The sequence below is a fragment of the Ursus americanus genome, chromosome 29, assembly GCF_024610735.1.
Source record: "Ursus americanus isolate L20-20 chromosome 29, mUrsAme1.1.p, whole genome shotgun sequence".
In the NCBI taxonomy this organism is placed as follows: domain Eukaryota; kingdom Metazoa; phylum Chordata; class Mammalia; order Carnivora; family Ursidae; genus Ursus; species Ursus americanus.
The window spans coordinates 32,752,399-32,766,631 of NC_142155.1; the positions used below are offsets into that span (position 1 = coordinate 32,752,399).

The following is a 14,233-nucleotide window of genomic DNA, read 5'->3' on the forward strand; positions in this document are numbered from 1 at the left end:
GCTAGTCCCTCTAATATCTTAAAACTTGGTTACTTTCCCGGGGGTGTGTGTCCCTAATGGTATCTTTGTAATCTATGCTGGACCAACCTTGTTATGCCTATGAGCTGTACTTCCAAGATTCTCCAAAGGAAACTGTAGGCCTTACAATGCATCAGTAGAGGGCTTCTATTGTCATATAGTAGACTTCCTAAATAAGCATTTTTTAGTATTTTTTGTAAGTTTTTTCTCTAAATTGGATAACTGTGTAGAAATCTTTGAATGTGGATATCTTGGAAATAAAGCTGAAAGGGCAAAGAGAGGTGATGATCTGAATTTTCCTCATTTCTCTTTAGAGAGAAGACAAGATTTATGAGTGGTAGGACACTAGAGCAGAAATCAGGTGATTCTGATTCTGGTCCCACTGCCACCAAATTGCTGTGCGATTTTTAGGCAAGTCACCTCACCATTCTGGGCCTTGATATTTTTTCCTCATCTGTGAAAAGATGATCAGGCATGAGCACTAGTTTTTAGTTACTCTGTTAGGAGCCAGAGGTTTCTGAAGAAGTACCTAGAAGCACATAAGGAAGCAAGGGGAGACTGATCAGTTAGGGTTTCACAGTTTTCTCATCCCACTTGAACCAAAGCAGCTCCACTTTTACGTGTCTTTTTTTCCTCCCTGGAGGGACCTGTGGAATAGAAACAAGCTAGAGCATCTCTAAAGTCCTTTTGAATTCATATTCCTTGGTAAAGACTGTAACAAATGGGCAAAAGTGAGGATTCATGCCAGCGTGCCTTATTTCCTGTTTCCCCTTGCTTCAGCAGAAGCATCTGGAGAGATGGAGACCCAAATCTGGAACCTGCCTAAAGATACTATACCTCCCTTTCATTCATACTTATCATTCCCCTATTAATTCAAGAAGAACCAAATATTTAAGTATTTATCTCAATTACTAGTTTTCTGAGATTCTGCATAGAGGCTAAATCAGTTGTGCTTGTCTTTGCAGCTTGAGAGTTTTTCCAGCAGTACCAGCTCCAGCCAGGATCACCCTGTCTACTCTGGTCACCCATCTCTTCCACTAAGTGGTGCTATTGCTGCTTTTGCCTCAGAGATTGAAAACAAGGGGTCTATGGTAGAGACTACCCTGAAAGAACCTCAGGGCAACCTCTACCAATGGGGTCCTCTCCCTGGGATCCCCAAAGACAACAGTCCTCTCAGAGAGAAGTTTGGAAGTTTTCTGTGCCACAAGGAGAAACTGAATATGAAGGCTGAGGGGCCTGAGCGACACACAGACTTCTTGCTGCCCCATGAGAGGGCTAGCCAGGATGGCAGTGGTTTTTCCCGCATTTTGAGCATGTTGGCAGACTCCACCAGTACACAGGAAAAAAGGCGCCGTAGTTTCCCTGACATTGAGGATGAGGAGAAATTTCTCTATGGGGATGAAGAAGAGGATTTAAAGGCAGAGTCTCCACCAAAGCCCCTTGGGGGCTCTGAGAGTGAAGTCTTGAGACAGAAGACAAGTTCCCTGCCCTCTTCAGCTCCAGCCGTGAAACGAGAATCAATAGAAGAGACCAATCCAGAATATGCCAAGATTCATGACTTGCTCAAGACAATAGGGCTGGATATCGGGGTAGCAGAGATTAGTAAACTGGCCGCCCGCACCCAGGAACGACTTCATGGCAAGAAACCGTCACGTTCCTCTGCTGACCGCCGTTCATCAGTTGACCGGCACTTTTCAGCAGACCACTGTCCCTCAGTTGATCACCGTTTTTCAGCTGATCGGCACTCCTCAGATCCTCACAGACTGGAGAGCAGAGAGGCACACCATAGCAATACCCACTCCCCAGAGGTGTCCCATCCACATCCAGTCTCCCCTGTAGATCCTTACCTGCTCACAAAAAACAGCCCCCCATTCCTGAAGTCTGACCATTCAATGGGTCATATCGCAGGGCCAGAGGTAGTTGGCAGTGGTTTTCAGTCATCTGTGGCCGTCAGATGTATGTTACCATCAGCCCCATCTGCCCCAATTAGACTTCCACATCCTGCTTCATTATCTCAGTTTCATATGCCAAGGGCCTCTCAGTTTGCTGCAGCTCGGATACCTCCAAACTACCAGGGACCTGCCATTCCCCCTGCTTCCTTTGATGCCTATAGGCATTACATGGCATATGCAGCCTCAAGGTGGCCCATGTACCCTGCCTCTCAACCATCCAACCACTCTCTACCTGAACCACACAGGGTACTACCCGTTACCAAACAAGCTACTCGTAGCCGTCCCAATCTCCGTGTGATCCCCACTGTGACTCCTGATGAGCCCAAACAGGAGGAGTCAGTGCTAAGCTCAATTCCTACTGCTCAAGTGCCTGTCCAGGTGTCCATCCCATCACTCATAAGATACAATCCGGAGAAGATCTCTGATGAGAAGAACCGTGCTTCCCAGAAGCAGAAGGTGAATATTAGCTTTGGGAATCGTGCCTGAGCCTTCCTATTTTAACATAAATTGGTATTTGTCTTTTAGAGAGAGTAAAGTCCTTTTATTTAAGTTTTTGGAGGCTGTTGTCCTCACTCTAAGTAATGTATATACCCCGTTTGTTTTTCTCATGTTTTCTCATTAGAACTAAACTAAATTCTGGCCCTAGGTCCCACTGTGATTTCTTGACTACTTCTTTCTTTTTTAAGTGTCTCTGTCAGAATTACTGGCCTTAGAACACTATGGGTAGGAGTTGAGAGCCTTGAAGTTTTCGATATGGACCTTGTCAGGGAGTGAGGAGCCAAAATTGGATTGGGTGAAGGAGAATCAGTAAACCTGTTTTCATCTTAGTGAGTTTTGGATCCTTTTCCTATAGTGATTATGCAGGTTAAAAGCTAATACCTGGTTGTTGCTTGGTAATTAAACCCAAGAAATAAGCTTTGCTTGTTCTGGTTTGTTTTAGTGTCCAGGAATGACAACACTTTTTTTATGACACTTTTAAAAAAATGGTTTTTATACTACAAAGTTCATTGTGTTCTCAGGTGTAGGAAGGGAGCAGTGGCTGGATGTTTTAAAACAGTAGGTAAAATTTATGTAGGGATGAGGAATACAGAATAACATTTCAAATGGAAAAATTAATGCATTCTCTTAATTTTAAAGGTCCTTAGTAACTAATAACTCACTTTGTTTAGGAACATAAAAATGTAATATGTCTAAACTTGGTTTGCTAATAAAATAATGAAAACCTGAGGAGAAAAAAAGAAAGGGGAAAAATGGAGGGCCAATCATTTTTTTTCCAGCTTAAAAGAAATTTAGCTAATTCTTGAGAAGACAGAAATCACTTCTTCTTAATTTTCCATTGTACTTGGATACTCTGAACTGCAGAAAGAAGAGGATAGGTTTAATACAGACAAAACCTGAGACTGCGCAGACACTGGAGACCGAATGATTTCCCTTTACTTCTCCTTCAAGAACCTAGCACTAAGTCAGGGCTGATAATACACAGGTTTTCCACAGTAGTCTATTATAGACAAGCTATATTTGTTTTTTTTTCCATCAAGTAGTAGTAATACAGTTGAAACATTATGGGCTTTTGGCTGTATGTACCTGGACTTGATTTGATTTGATTTGATTTGATTTGATTTGATTTGATTTGATTTATATACCTGGATTTCAAATTTTCTTTAAAAAAAAAGATTTATTTATTTGAGAGAGAGAGAGCGAGCATGAGCGGGGAGGAGGGGCAAAGGGAGAGGGAGAAGCAGACTCCCCACTGAGCAGGGAGCCCAATGTGAGACTCGATCCAGGGCCCTGGGATCATGACCTGAGCTGAAGACAGACGCTTAGCCAGCTGAGCCACCCAGGTGCCCTGGATTTTAAATTTTCTTACTGTATGACTTGGATATGTTACTTGATTTTTCACAACCTCAGTTTTCTTACTGTAAAACACAGATAATGTCAGGATTAAATAAGACGATACATATATAATGCAACTAACACAATGTATTCCCTAAACACTTATTAGTTCCCTTCTTGATGGTTCCCTTTGAGCTCAGAACCACTGTCTAATAGTTGCTGTCACTTTAAGTTAACATTAATATAGTATAGTACTTCCTGGGGTCCCTGGGTGGCTCAGCCAGTTGAGCATCTGACTCTTCATTTCGGCCCGGGTCATCATCTCGGGGTGGTGGGATTGAGCCCCACGTTGGGATCCATGCTGGGTGTGGAGCCTGCTTGAGATTCTCTCTCTCCCTCTCCATCTGCCCCTGCTACCCTCCCCTTTAAGAAAAAAATAGTATAATGCTTTCTGCATAAAAATAATGCTTTCTGGGCAGTGTAGCTCTGAAAAGGATAATTTTATTCTGGAATTTGAGTCAGAATGAAATATCACCTTTGATATAAAGTTAGAACTTTTGTGTGCAGGCATTTGGATCCTTGGATTCTGATATCTAGCATGAAGGCTTACGGAAGAGAGCGATAGAAAAGGGAGGATGCTGGAGGCTGAAGGATGTTGTACTTTGCAGGTTATTGAAGAGAGGGAAAAGCTAAAGAGTGACCGGGAAGCTCGCCAGAAGAAGATGTACTACCTCAGGACTGAATTAGAACGGCTTCATAAACAACAAGGTATCAGACACTCCTGCGCGACCGCCTTTTTGTAGTAACTTGAGTAGGAGACCCAAATGGAGAGTTGTGAGGACTCTCAGACAAGTTCAGTGACCTGAAGCCTTACTTTTTAAAAAATTTTGACTGAATCGGAGTTACAGAAAAGTTGCAATAAAAAGTTAACAATAATAGTGTAAAGCTTTCTCAGGTATTCTCTGTGATTATTAGCATTTTACCATATTGCTCTATCCTTGTTTCCCTCTTAGTCTTTGTGTGTGGTGTGTATGTGTGTGTGAGTGATTTTTCCTGAATTCTTTAAGAGTAAGTTTTAGATATGATACTTCTTTACTCCTAAATACTTCATTGTGAAGATGAAGTGAACACTCCTAACAACAAAGAATTCACTTGCATAACCATAGAACACTTACCAAATTAGGAAATTAACCATAATGTAAATACTAGTCCACTGATCTTTCTTCTCTTTCACTGGTTGTCCTAATAATACCCTAAAGCGAAAGAAAATGCAAGATTATGCATTGCATTCAGTTGTCATGTTCTTTTACTCTCCTCTTTCTTTAACAGTTCCCGAGTCTTTGTTTCATGACAGTGACATTTTAGAAGAAAAGAAGTCACATATTTGTAGAATGTCCTTTAATTTTGGTTTGTGTGATGTTTCCTTACAATTAAACTTAGGTTATGCATTTTTGACAGGAAATTCACAGAAGTGATGCTGAGTTCGTATCAGGTGTTGATTTCAGTCCCATTACTGGTGATGTCAACTTTGATCATTTGGTTAAGGTGGTGTCTTCAAGGGTTTCTTCACTGTAAAGTTACTATTTTATCCTTTATAATTAGTAACTTATAGGAGAGATATTTATAGGAATAAATATTCAGTTACTCCTCAAACTTCATCCGACTAGTTTTAGCATTCATGGTGATTCTTACCTAAATCAGTTATTGTGATGATTGTTAAACAATGATTTTCTAATTTCATCATTCCTTCTACTTTTATTAGTTGGCTTTCTACTGTGATGAAGAGCTTCCTGCCCATCCCTCTTCTTCCCATTCACTGGTCCATTTATGTTGGTGTGAACTCATGGACTCTTCATTCAACAACTTATAATAATTTACTGTCGTTCATTTTCACAGCCAAATTGCCCCACATTTGGCCAGTGGGAGCCCCTTTGAGTTGACTTCTGTGTCCTTTGATCATTTTTTTGAGGACTTCCTTTTGGCACAAAAAGATGTTCCATGATGCCTCTTTGATTCCATCTCTTCATCTGTGCTTTTAGGAATTCACATACACACTGAGGAAAGAAATAACAAGTCTTCTGAATATTACAGCTTGATAATAGCATGGCAGAACAGAGTGGGAGAAGCTACAATTTCTTCTGTTTGGATTGAGACTGTTTAGGGATGAGAAATTTAGTTATTAATCCGATGAGGATTATTTCATGAGGACCTGCAGTTTGGAATAGGAGATAACATTAGGTGAACCTGAGACAAACCCTAACACTCAATACAGGTACTGGTGAAGGGTCCTAAAATCAGATAAAGTCAAATATGTGACTGTTTTTTGCTCTCTGAATAATACTTTGGTTTTCTGAAGAAGACTGCCGCCGGATTCATAGTTTGGGTTTTTTTTAAAAGATTTGTTTATTTTGGAGAAAGTGAGAGCATGCCGAGGAGGGGCAGAGGGGGTGGGAGAGAGAAGCCTAAGCAGACTCCACACTGAGCAGGGAGCCCGATGTGGGGCTTGATCCCAAGATCCTGAGATCATGACCTGAACTGAAACCCGAGAGCCAGACGCTTAACCGAGTCACCCAGGTGCCCCTGGATTCATAGTTAACAACATAAGGACAAATGCATACAAACTTGTATGTACTGTTCCTGAAGCCTGCCTGTAGATCCTTAGCTAAGAACTCCTACATTAGAGATAATGTAATCACTCATCCTTTACCTCCATAGAAACTTCACCTAGCGGTGCCTGCGTGGCTCAGTTGGTTAAGCATCTGCCTTTGGCTCAGGTCATGATCCTAGGGTCCTGGGGTGGAGCTCCAAGTCAGGCTCCCTCCTCAGTAGAGAGTCTGCTTCTCCCTCTCCCTCTGTCCCTCCCCCTGCTTGCACTCACTCTCTCAAATAAAATAAAAAAAAGAAAGAAAGAAAAGAAACTTCACCCAAACTAGCCCTTGTGGAAGGAGTCTCTCTTGCTTTTAAGAAGGAATGTTTTAAGGGAAAAGATTTTGTCACCATAAACTCTTGGGAGATTACTACTTACGACAGAAAAATGACTTGTCTTAACTTACAGTCTTTGTGTTTCTTTCTTTTGACATTTGACTAATCAGGGGAAATGCTACGCAAGAAGCGAAGGGAGAAGGATGGCCACAAAGACCCGCTCCTGGTGGAGGTGAGTCGGCTTCAGGATAACATTATGAAGGACATTGCAGAACTTCGACAAGAGGCAGAAGAGGCAGAAAAGAAGCAGTCTGAACTGGACAAAGTGGCTCAGATCTTGGGAATTAACATTTTGGATAAATCCCAAAAGTCTTCAAATGACAGTAAAGAGAATACAGAGAAGCCTGGAAAAGCAGAAAAATCTAAGAGCCCAGAAAAAGTGTCATCATCCTCAAACTCCTCTTCCAACAGCAAGGTAACAACTCACCTTTTCCATTTCTATTATATCTTTTATTTCCATGGACTCCTAAAGGACGTCTTCTAACTAAGCATTTCCTTAGTTTCCTTTTCCAACCTGTTCTTAACTCATTTTACAGTTATTTTTGTAAAGCACAGGATCATGGGACTCTACTTCAGAATTTTAGTAGCTCCTATTGCCCATAGAATAGAATCCCAAATCCTTAGCATTCAAGGCCTTCCATGTTCTTGTTCTAGCCTTTACTCCTTAAGCCACTCCAGCATGGATTTCTAATCTTCTTGTAACTTCTGTATACAATTTTGTGCGTTCACAGTTAGCAACAGGGGCACCACCATGCTGCATACCCAGTGAATACACTTCAGTTCCCAAATCAGTATTTGATACAGGGAACCACTGTCTCCTAAAAATGCTTTCTTCCCTTGCCTTCTCTCACATTTCTTTTCCTCCTAGTATGCTGGCTGCTGCTACTTAGTCTCCTTTGGTGCCTGTTGTCTTATACCTAATCTTTAAATATTTTAGTTCTGCAGAACTCAGTCATAGCCCAGTTCTCCAGAATTCTGTTCTCTCCCTAGGTCATTTCATCCAGATCTATGCTGAAATACCATGCTGACAACTTCTGGTTTTATAATCTGGCTCAGATGAGTCTGGTGAGGTCCAAATTTGAGTGTCCCAACAATTTTACTCAGTGTTTCCACTTCATTGTTCCATAGACACTTTAAGATCCACATATCCTAGGCGTCTGGGTGGCTCAGTCGGTTGAGCATCTGCCTTCGGCTCAGGTTATGATCTCAGGGTCCTGGGATTGAGCCCCATGTTGGGCTCCCTGCTCAGTAGGGAGCCTGCTTCTCCCTCTCCCTCTGCAGCTCCCCTGCTTGAGTGTACGCTCTCTCTCTCTACCTCCCGTGAGATAAATAAATAAAATATTTTAAAAAGACAAAATAAAATCAACATCTCCGAAACTAATGATGTGCTCATCCTCCCTCTTTCCTGCTTTCATTGTTACCCATCTCAGTGGCCCCACTGTCCAACAATTTTCATGCCAACAACCTGAAAATCTTCCCTAGTGCTTCCCTCTTCCTAACTGCTCCGTACTGAATCCATGACAGACTCTTTCAGTTCTCCCTCTCACATAAATCTCGGTTTCATCCTTCTCACCATCTTAATTGCTGTCCAGCTTCAAGCCACCTGCAATTCTTGCTTGTATGACACTCTTAATCCTTTCTCCACATACAGCCAGTGATTGCAATGCCTCCTTGCCTACCTCTTCAGCCTCATTTCTTGCTTCTTTTCCCCCTTGCTCATTATAATTTCATTATTGGCCTTTTCTTCTTCTTTCCTTTTTTTTTTTTTTTTTTAAAGTAATCTCTAACCCAGCATAGGGTTCTAACTTACAACTCTGAGATCAAGAGTCACATGCTCTACCAGCTGAGCCAGCCAGGCACCCCTCATTACTGGTCTTTTTTTTTTTTTTTTTTTTTAAGGTTTTTATTGTCAGAGCACGTGCAAGCACAAGCAGGGGGAGCAGCAGGCAAAGGGAGAGGCAGGGATGTGGGACTTGATCCCAGGACCCTGGGATGGGATCATGACCTGAGCCGAAGGCAGATGCTCAACCGACTGAGCCACCCAGGCGTCCCGACTACTGTCCTTTTCATTCCTCAAATACATCATGCCCTCTAATGTCTGTGGATCTTCTCTTCCTTCTGGTTACCATGCAGAGCTCAGTCTTATCTCCTAGCTCGTATTCATTCTTCAGAGCGTAGCTTAGATTATTACCCTGGCTCTCTTCCTTGATTTCCCAGCCTGTTATATTTGCCTGATAGACACTCTCATAATACTGTGTCATTTACCTTCTTAGCATTTCTGAGAGTTGTAATTATATAATTACATGGGTTTCCTCAATCGGATTTTAAGGTTCAAGGGATTAAGGAAAATATCTGTCTCATTCTCCAATATAGTCCTCAATTCATAGCTCCGTGCCTGACACATAGTAAATGAGTAGTGCTTAAGAAATATTACACTATATTTTACACTCCTGCCACCTCAGAATGCTTGCACTTTTCCAGATGTGCAATATGCTATTATGCCTCTCTAATCTTGCATTAATAATCCTCTTAACCTAGCATTGTCTTTCTTCCAAACCTACTCACTCCTAAAGCCCAATTTGAATACCACCCAACTCCATGAAAAATTCCTGAATTCTACCCCAATTTAGTCAGTCCTCCTTTAATATATTAAACAATATATTCATATATAGTCAGCCCTCCGGTAATATATTATGGTTTCTTTAAAAGATTTATTTCATTCTATCTTATTTATTTATTTTTTTTAAGATTTTATTTATTTGACAGAGATAGAGACAGCCAGCGAGAGAGGGAACACAAGCGGGGGGAGTGGGAGAGGAAGAAGCAGGCTCATAGCAGAGGAGCCTGATGTGGGGCTCGATCCCAGAACACCGGGATCACGCCCTAAGCCGAAGGCAAACGCTTAACCGCTGTGCCACCCAGGCACCCCTCATTCTATCTTATTTAAAATTTGATTAAGGGGGGGCCTGGGTGGCTCAGTCATTTAAGCTTCTGCCTTCGGCTCAGGCAGGTCACGATCCCAGGGTCCTGGGATGGAGCCTCACATCAGGCTCCGTGCTCAGCGGGGAGTCTGCTTCTCCCTCTCCCTCTGCTGCTCCCCCTGCTTGTGCTCTCTTTCTCGCTGTCTGTCAAATAAATAAAATCTTTTTTTTTTTTTAAAGATTTTATTTATTTATTCGACAGAGATAGAGACAGCCAGCGAGAGAGGGAACACAAGCAGGGGGAGTGGGAGAGGAAGAAGCAGGCTCATAGCGGAGGAGCCTGATGTGGGGCTCGATCCCATAATGACGGGATCACGCCCTGAGCCGAAGGCAGACGCTTAACCGCTGTGCCACCCAGGCGCCCCAAATAAATAAAATCTTAACAAAATAAAACTTGATTAAGATCACGTCTGTTCTCTTGCTTGTCTCTTTCACTAAGAACTCCCTGAGAATAAAAGTAGAACTCATTTATCTTTGTGTTTCCAATGGCATCCTCTTTGTTACATAGTAGATGCTCACTTAATGTTAGGGAACTAGAGAAGAGGATATTCTGTATTCTCTATCAACCAAACTCTAACTTTTCCATTCTTCCTTGGAGAGTTTTCTTTTTCAGTCAGGTAGGACTGTACCCTTTTCATACCAGGGCATTGAGTTCAGGGCCTTTGATTGGAGAAGAGCTTGAAAGTTCTGGCCCTTTATAGTTGACTTATACTTTTGTGTACCAGCCCCATAATCCCCTTGATTTGAATGAGGCTTTATGTGCTCTGAGGCCAACATAGATATGTTACAATTCAGTATTCATTTCAGTAGTAAGGAATGTTGTGTCTACAACCTCTTTCCTACCTGGTTGGTATTTCTTTCTTTGCCTCTCTTTACAATGCATAGTTGGTTTAAGGTTTTCTTTCTCTTTCTATTCGTTTCATAAAAATAAACACACATACACACAATTCCACAATTCATCTACCTAGAGACAACTATCATTAGTATCTTGGTGTATATTATTCCAGCTACTCATCTTCTCTTTATTAATTCATTAAACAAATATTTATTGATCTCCAGGAAAGTGACAGGCACTATTTTAGATGTGTAGTAGGGAACTATATAGACAAGGTTCTAACTCTCGTGAAATAGGAGAAGGTAAACAGTAAATAAACAAGTACAGGTTGGGTAATGACAAGTGCCTAAAAAAAGAAAACAGGAAAGGGATATAGAGTAGTTACAGAAAGTTATTCAGATAAGGTGACATTTGACATTCGTGCCTATTTACATATCTTTATTGACTATTCAAATGTATTTAGTTACTTGCTTTTTTCAGTATATCATGAACATCTTTCCACGTTAATAGATTTCTAAAATATCACTTTTAATGACCTTATTTTTTTTATTGTTGCACAAATACCAGCATTTATTTAACCAGTCAAATCACCTCCTGTTTGACATGATAATTTACTTCAGATAAATGTCAAGGAGTGGAATTGCAAGGTCAAAGGGTATAAAGGATTTTGAGGTGTGTAATATGTATTCCTAGATTATGTTGCAGAAAGATGGTGCCAGTTAATACTTGCCTACAGTGTGTACATATGCCCATCCCTTATCTGCTCAGTATGATTTCTTTAGTGACTTTTGAACAAGACTCTAGTAGGGAAAGATTATGTTTGAAGTTCTAATTATTTCCCTTCCTGCAGCCTGTCTTCCTCTTCCCACCAGCCCATGTGCCCAGTTCTCTGAGCTTTTCTCCTCATTCATACTTACCCTCCCTCTGTTCTAAATTATTTGTTTTCTGCCTCCCTATCCAACATTACCAAAATTCTCACTTCCTAAGTACCTTGTTCCTGGCTTGGTGACATGTGAATTCATATTAAGTATTTATTGTTGATAACTTAATCTGAAGAGTTGATTTTTTTTTTTTTTTGAGTTGATGTTTTAAAAGAGGATTCATGTTAACTCAGAGGTGTTAAATTCTAATGATGATATTTTAGGCAGTTTGAAATATTTTACCCAGATTCTTTTAAGTCATCCCACATAGATGACTGTGTGCTTTATCTGTGCACAACACCAACCCTGCTCTCCAGTTGTGCATAACAGGATGTGTCTGTGATAAGTGGGTTCACTATTATGTGTTTTCTGCATTTGCTTAACCTGTCAGTTACCTCTTCCGTGTTGTTTTTTCTTTTCTTAGTTGTCATTATGATTTTTAAATTTAACTAATGTACTTAGTTGCATAGGGAACACATTCAACGTCTGTCAAAGGGTGTATAGTAAAAAGACTCCTGTCCATCCTTGTTCCCTACTTCCCCTCCCCAGAGGCAGCCAGTGTTTCCATAATCTTGAGTATTTTTCTAAATATTTTAGGATATATAAGTAAAGATATTGCCATTATGATGTATTCTCCATGATAAGGTCACGCTATGGAGTCTAGTTCTGTTTGAGCCTTGTAGACAGATTTCTCATGAGGTTTTCCCCAGTTTATATAGCTTTAGGCACTGGAAATACGATCATGTGGCCCTGTATCGATTATTATGGTAAGCTACCTGCTTTTTCTAAGAGAAGACAGATCTAGAATTCCTTCTGAGTGCAGGTGTTTTCCCTCTAGGAATCAAAGATAAACAGTGAGAATTCCCATACTAAGAGCCCCAAGCCTGCCGAGAGCCCCCAGCCAGCTGCTAAGCAGTCTGATCAGCCTCTTGCTGCCTATGAGTATTACGATGCTGGCAATCACTGGTGCAAAGACTGCAACACCATCTGTGGAACCATGTTTGACTTCTTCACTCATATGCACAATAAGAAGCACACTCAGGTAGGTATCTTGCCCGCTGTTATTTCCATTCTCGTCCCCTCAAACTTCTACATCCCCATCTGCATTACAAAGCTGGAAAATGAAACATTCTCATATGGGCAGGAGCCCCACTCTGAAGAGCCAAGAGATACCAACAAAGGAGACACCATCCCCAGGGCTCAGTCCAGGGGACCTGCCTGTAACTAAACACCATGACAAGTGTAAGTGAGGCTTCTGCCTCTTTTGATTCCTTGAGTACCTGATTATTTGTTTCATTTTATCCATTGTTAGTACTTACTCTAACATGTGTTTACCTTTTCCACAGGTGATTTCCGTTTAAACAGTTGGCAGAGAGGGAGGGGGTGGGGAGCTGGGGGCTTCTGGTCCCCCTGGTGTGGGGGAGAAAAAAAGAGAAAAGTGGGTCATTGAATTTTAGTGCTGTTGTGTGAGCGCCTCTGCCTCTTGCAAATAGACACTGGATCCCTACAACAGACCTTGGGCTTCAAAGACCCAGAGTGAGGCCAAGCAAGATGCTGTAAAGCGTACTGACAAGATAACTGTTCCTGCAAAAGGTATGTTCCCCCCCCCCGCCTCCTTTGTGGTTTCCTTACATTTAGCCAAATAAGAGGTGGCCCTGAACTGAGATGCTAGGAAGCAGCATAGGGTGAGACATAACCATTTTGTAACAAACGTGTAAGAACGCCTTCTATGTGCAAAATAGTGTACTAGATCCTGAAGAAATGAAGAGATCTGTATGACAAAAATGATCTCTACACATATGGCCAAAATTCTAACAAATGTTAAACATACACATACCCACTTTAAAATATAACTGAGGGGTGCTTGGCTGGCCCAGCTGGCAGAGCATGCAACTCTTGATCTTGGGGTCATGAGTTCAAGCCCCATATTGGGCATAGAGCCAACTTACACAACATTTTTGTCACTGGCTTGTGTACCAAAATCTTATTTATTTGAGATCCAGGTGAAAAAAACAGTAAAGGGTATAGTAATTTAACTGCTTTTTCATCTGAGAACTATAAAATGTTTTTGAATAGTTGTTATTGGGGGTAGGTTGAGAAGTAGAAAGTTTCTTTGTCTTTAAGCTTCTCAGTTTCTTACCTTTGTAAGTAGTCAGTGCTGACCTATAGAAGGTAGATTCCTAAGTAATTAATACCAGCATGAGAGATCTCATACAAATGGTAACTGAGCTAGCTGTTCGGAAGTACAGTTTTTAAATTTCCTACAGTGCTTAGTGGTAGTTGGAGTTTGCAGAGCGTCAACAGCAGAAGCTCCTAAATTAACTAGTTAGTGTTCCCAAGAGGAAGAAGGGCTAGAGGCCCTGAGTTCAAGCTTTAAATTGGAAAGACTGTGCCATTTGGATTCATCTAAATGCTACTTCTGCCTTGAAAGTGGGTAAGGTCCTGTATACCATTAACTTTTTTACTGCAAAGGGGAAGTGGGATTTCCTTTACTGACATCCTGGCTGGAAATGGCTTATTTTCTTGATTTCTACTTCTTCCAGGTTCTGAGTTTCTGATTCCCATCACTGGATATTACTGCCAGCTCTGTGAGGAATTTTTGGGGGATCCAATTTCTGGAGAGCAACATGTGAAGGGTCACCAGCACAATGAGAAATACAAGGTTGGTCTTTGTAGTAGTTATGGAGTTTCCCACTTTCTACAGTAATCCTT

At 41.3% G+C, this 14,233-nt stretch overlaps 1 protein-coding gene across 1 annotated transcript in view; it reads left to right on the forward strand.

Annotated features, from left to right (window-relative positions):
- ZNF318 (zinc finger protein 318) overlaps positions 1-14,233 on the forward strand; it is a 28,640-nt gene that overhangs the window by 9,745 nt on the left and 4,662 nt on the right. The window contains exons 4-9 of the mRNA XM_045801050.2: positions 984-2,426; positions 4,472-4,571; positions 6,896-7,200; positions 12,360-12,563; positions 13,015-13,114; positions 14,065-14,183. Coding sequence (XP_045657006.2) covers positions 984-2,426; positions 4,472-4,571; positions 6,896-7,200; positions 12,360-12,563; positions 13,015-13,114; positions 14,065-14,183 — 2,271 coding nt within the window. The remainder of the gene's footprint in view (positions 1-983; positions 2,427-4,471; positions 4,572-6,895; positions 7,201-12,359; positions 12,564-13,014; positions 13,115-14,064; positions 14,184-14,233) is intronic.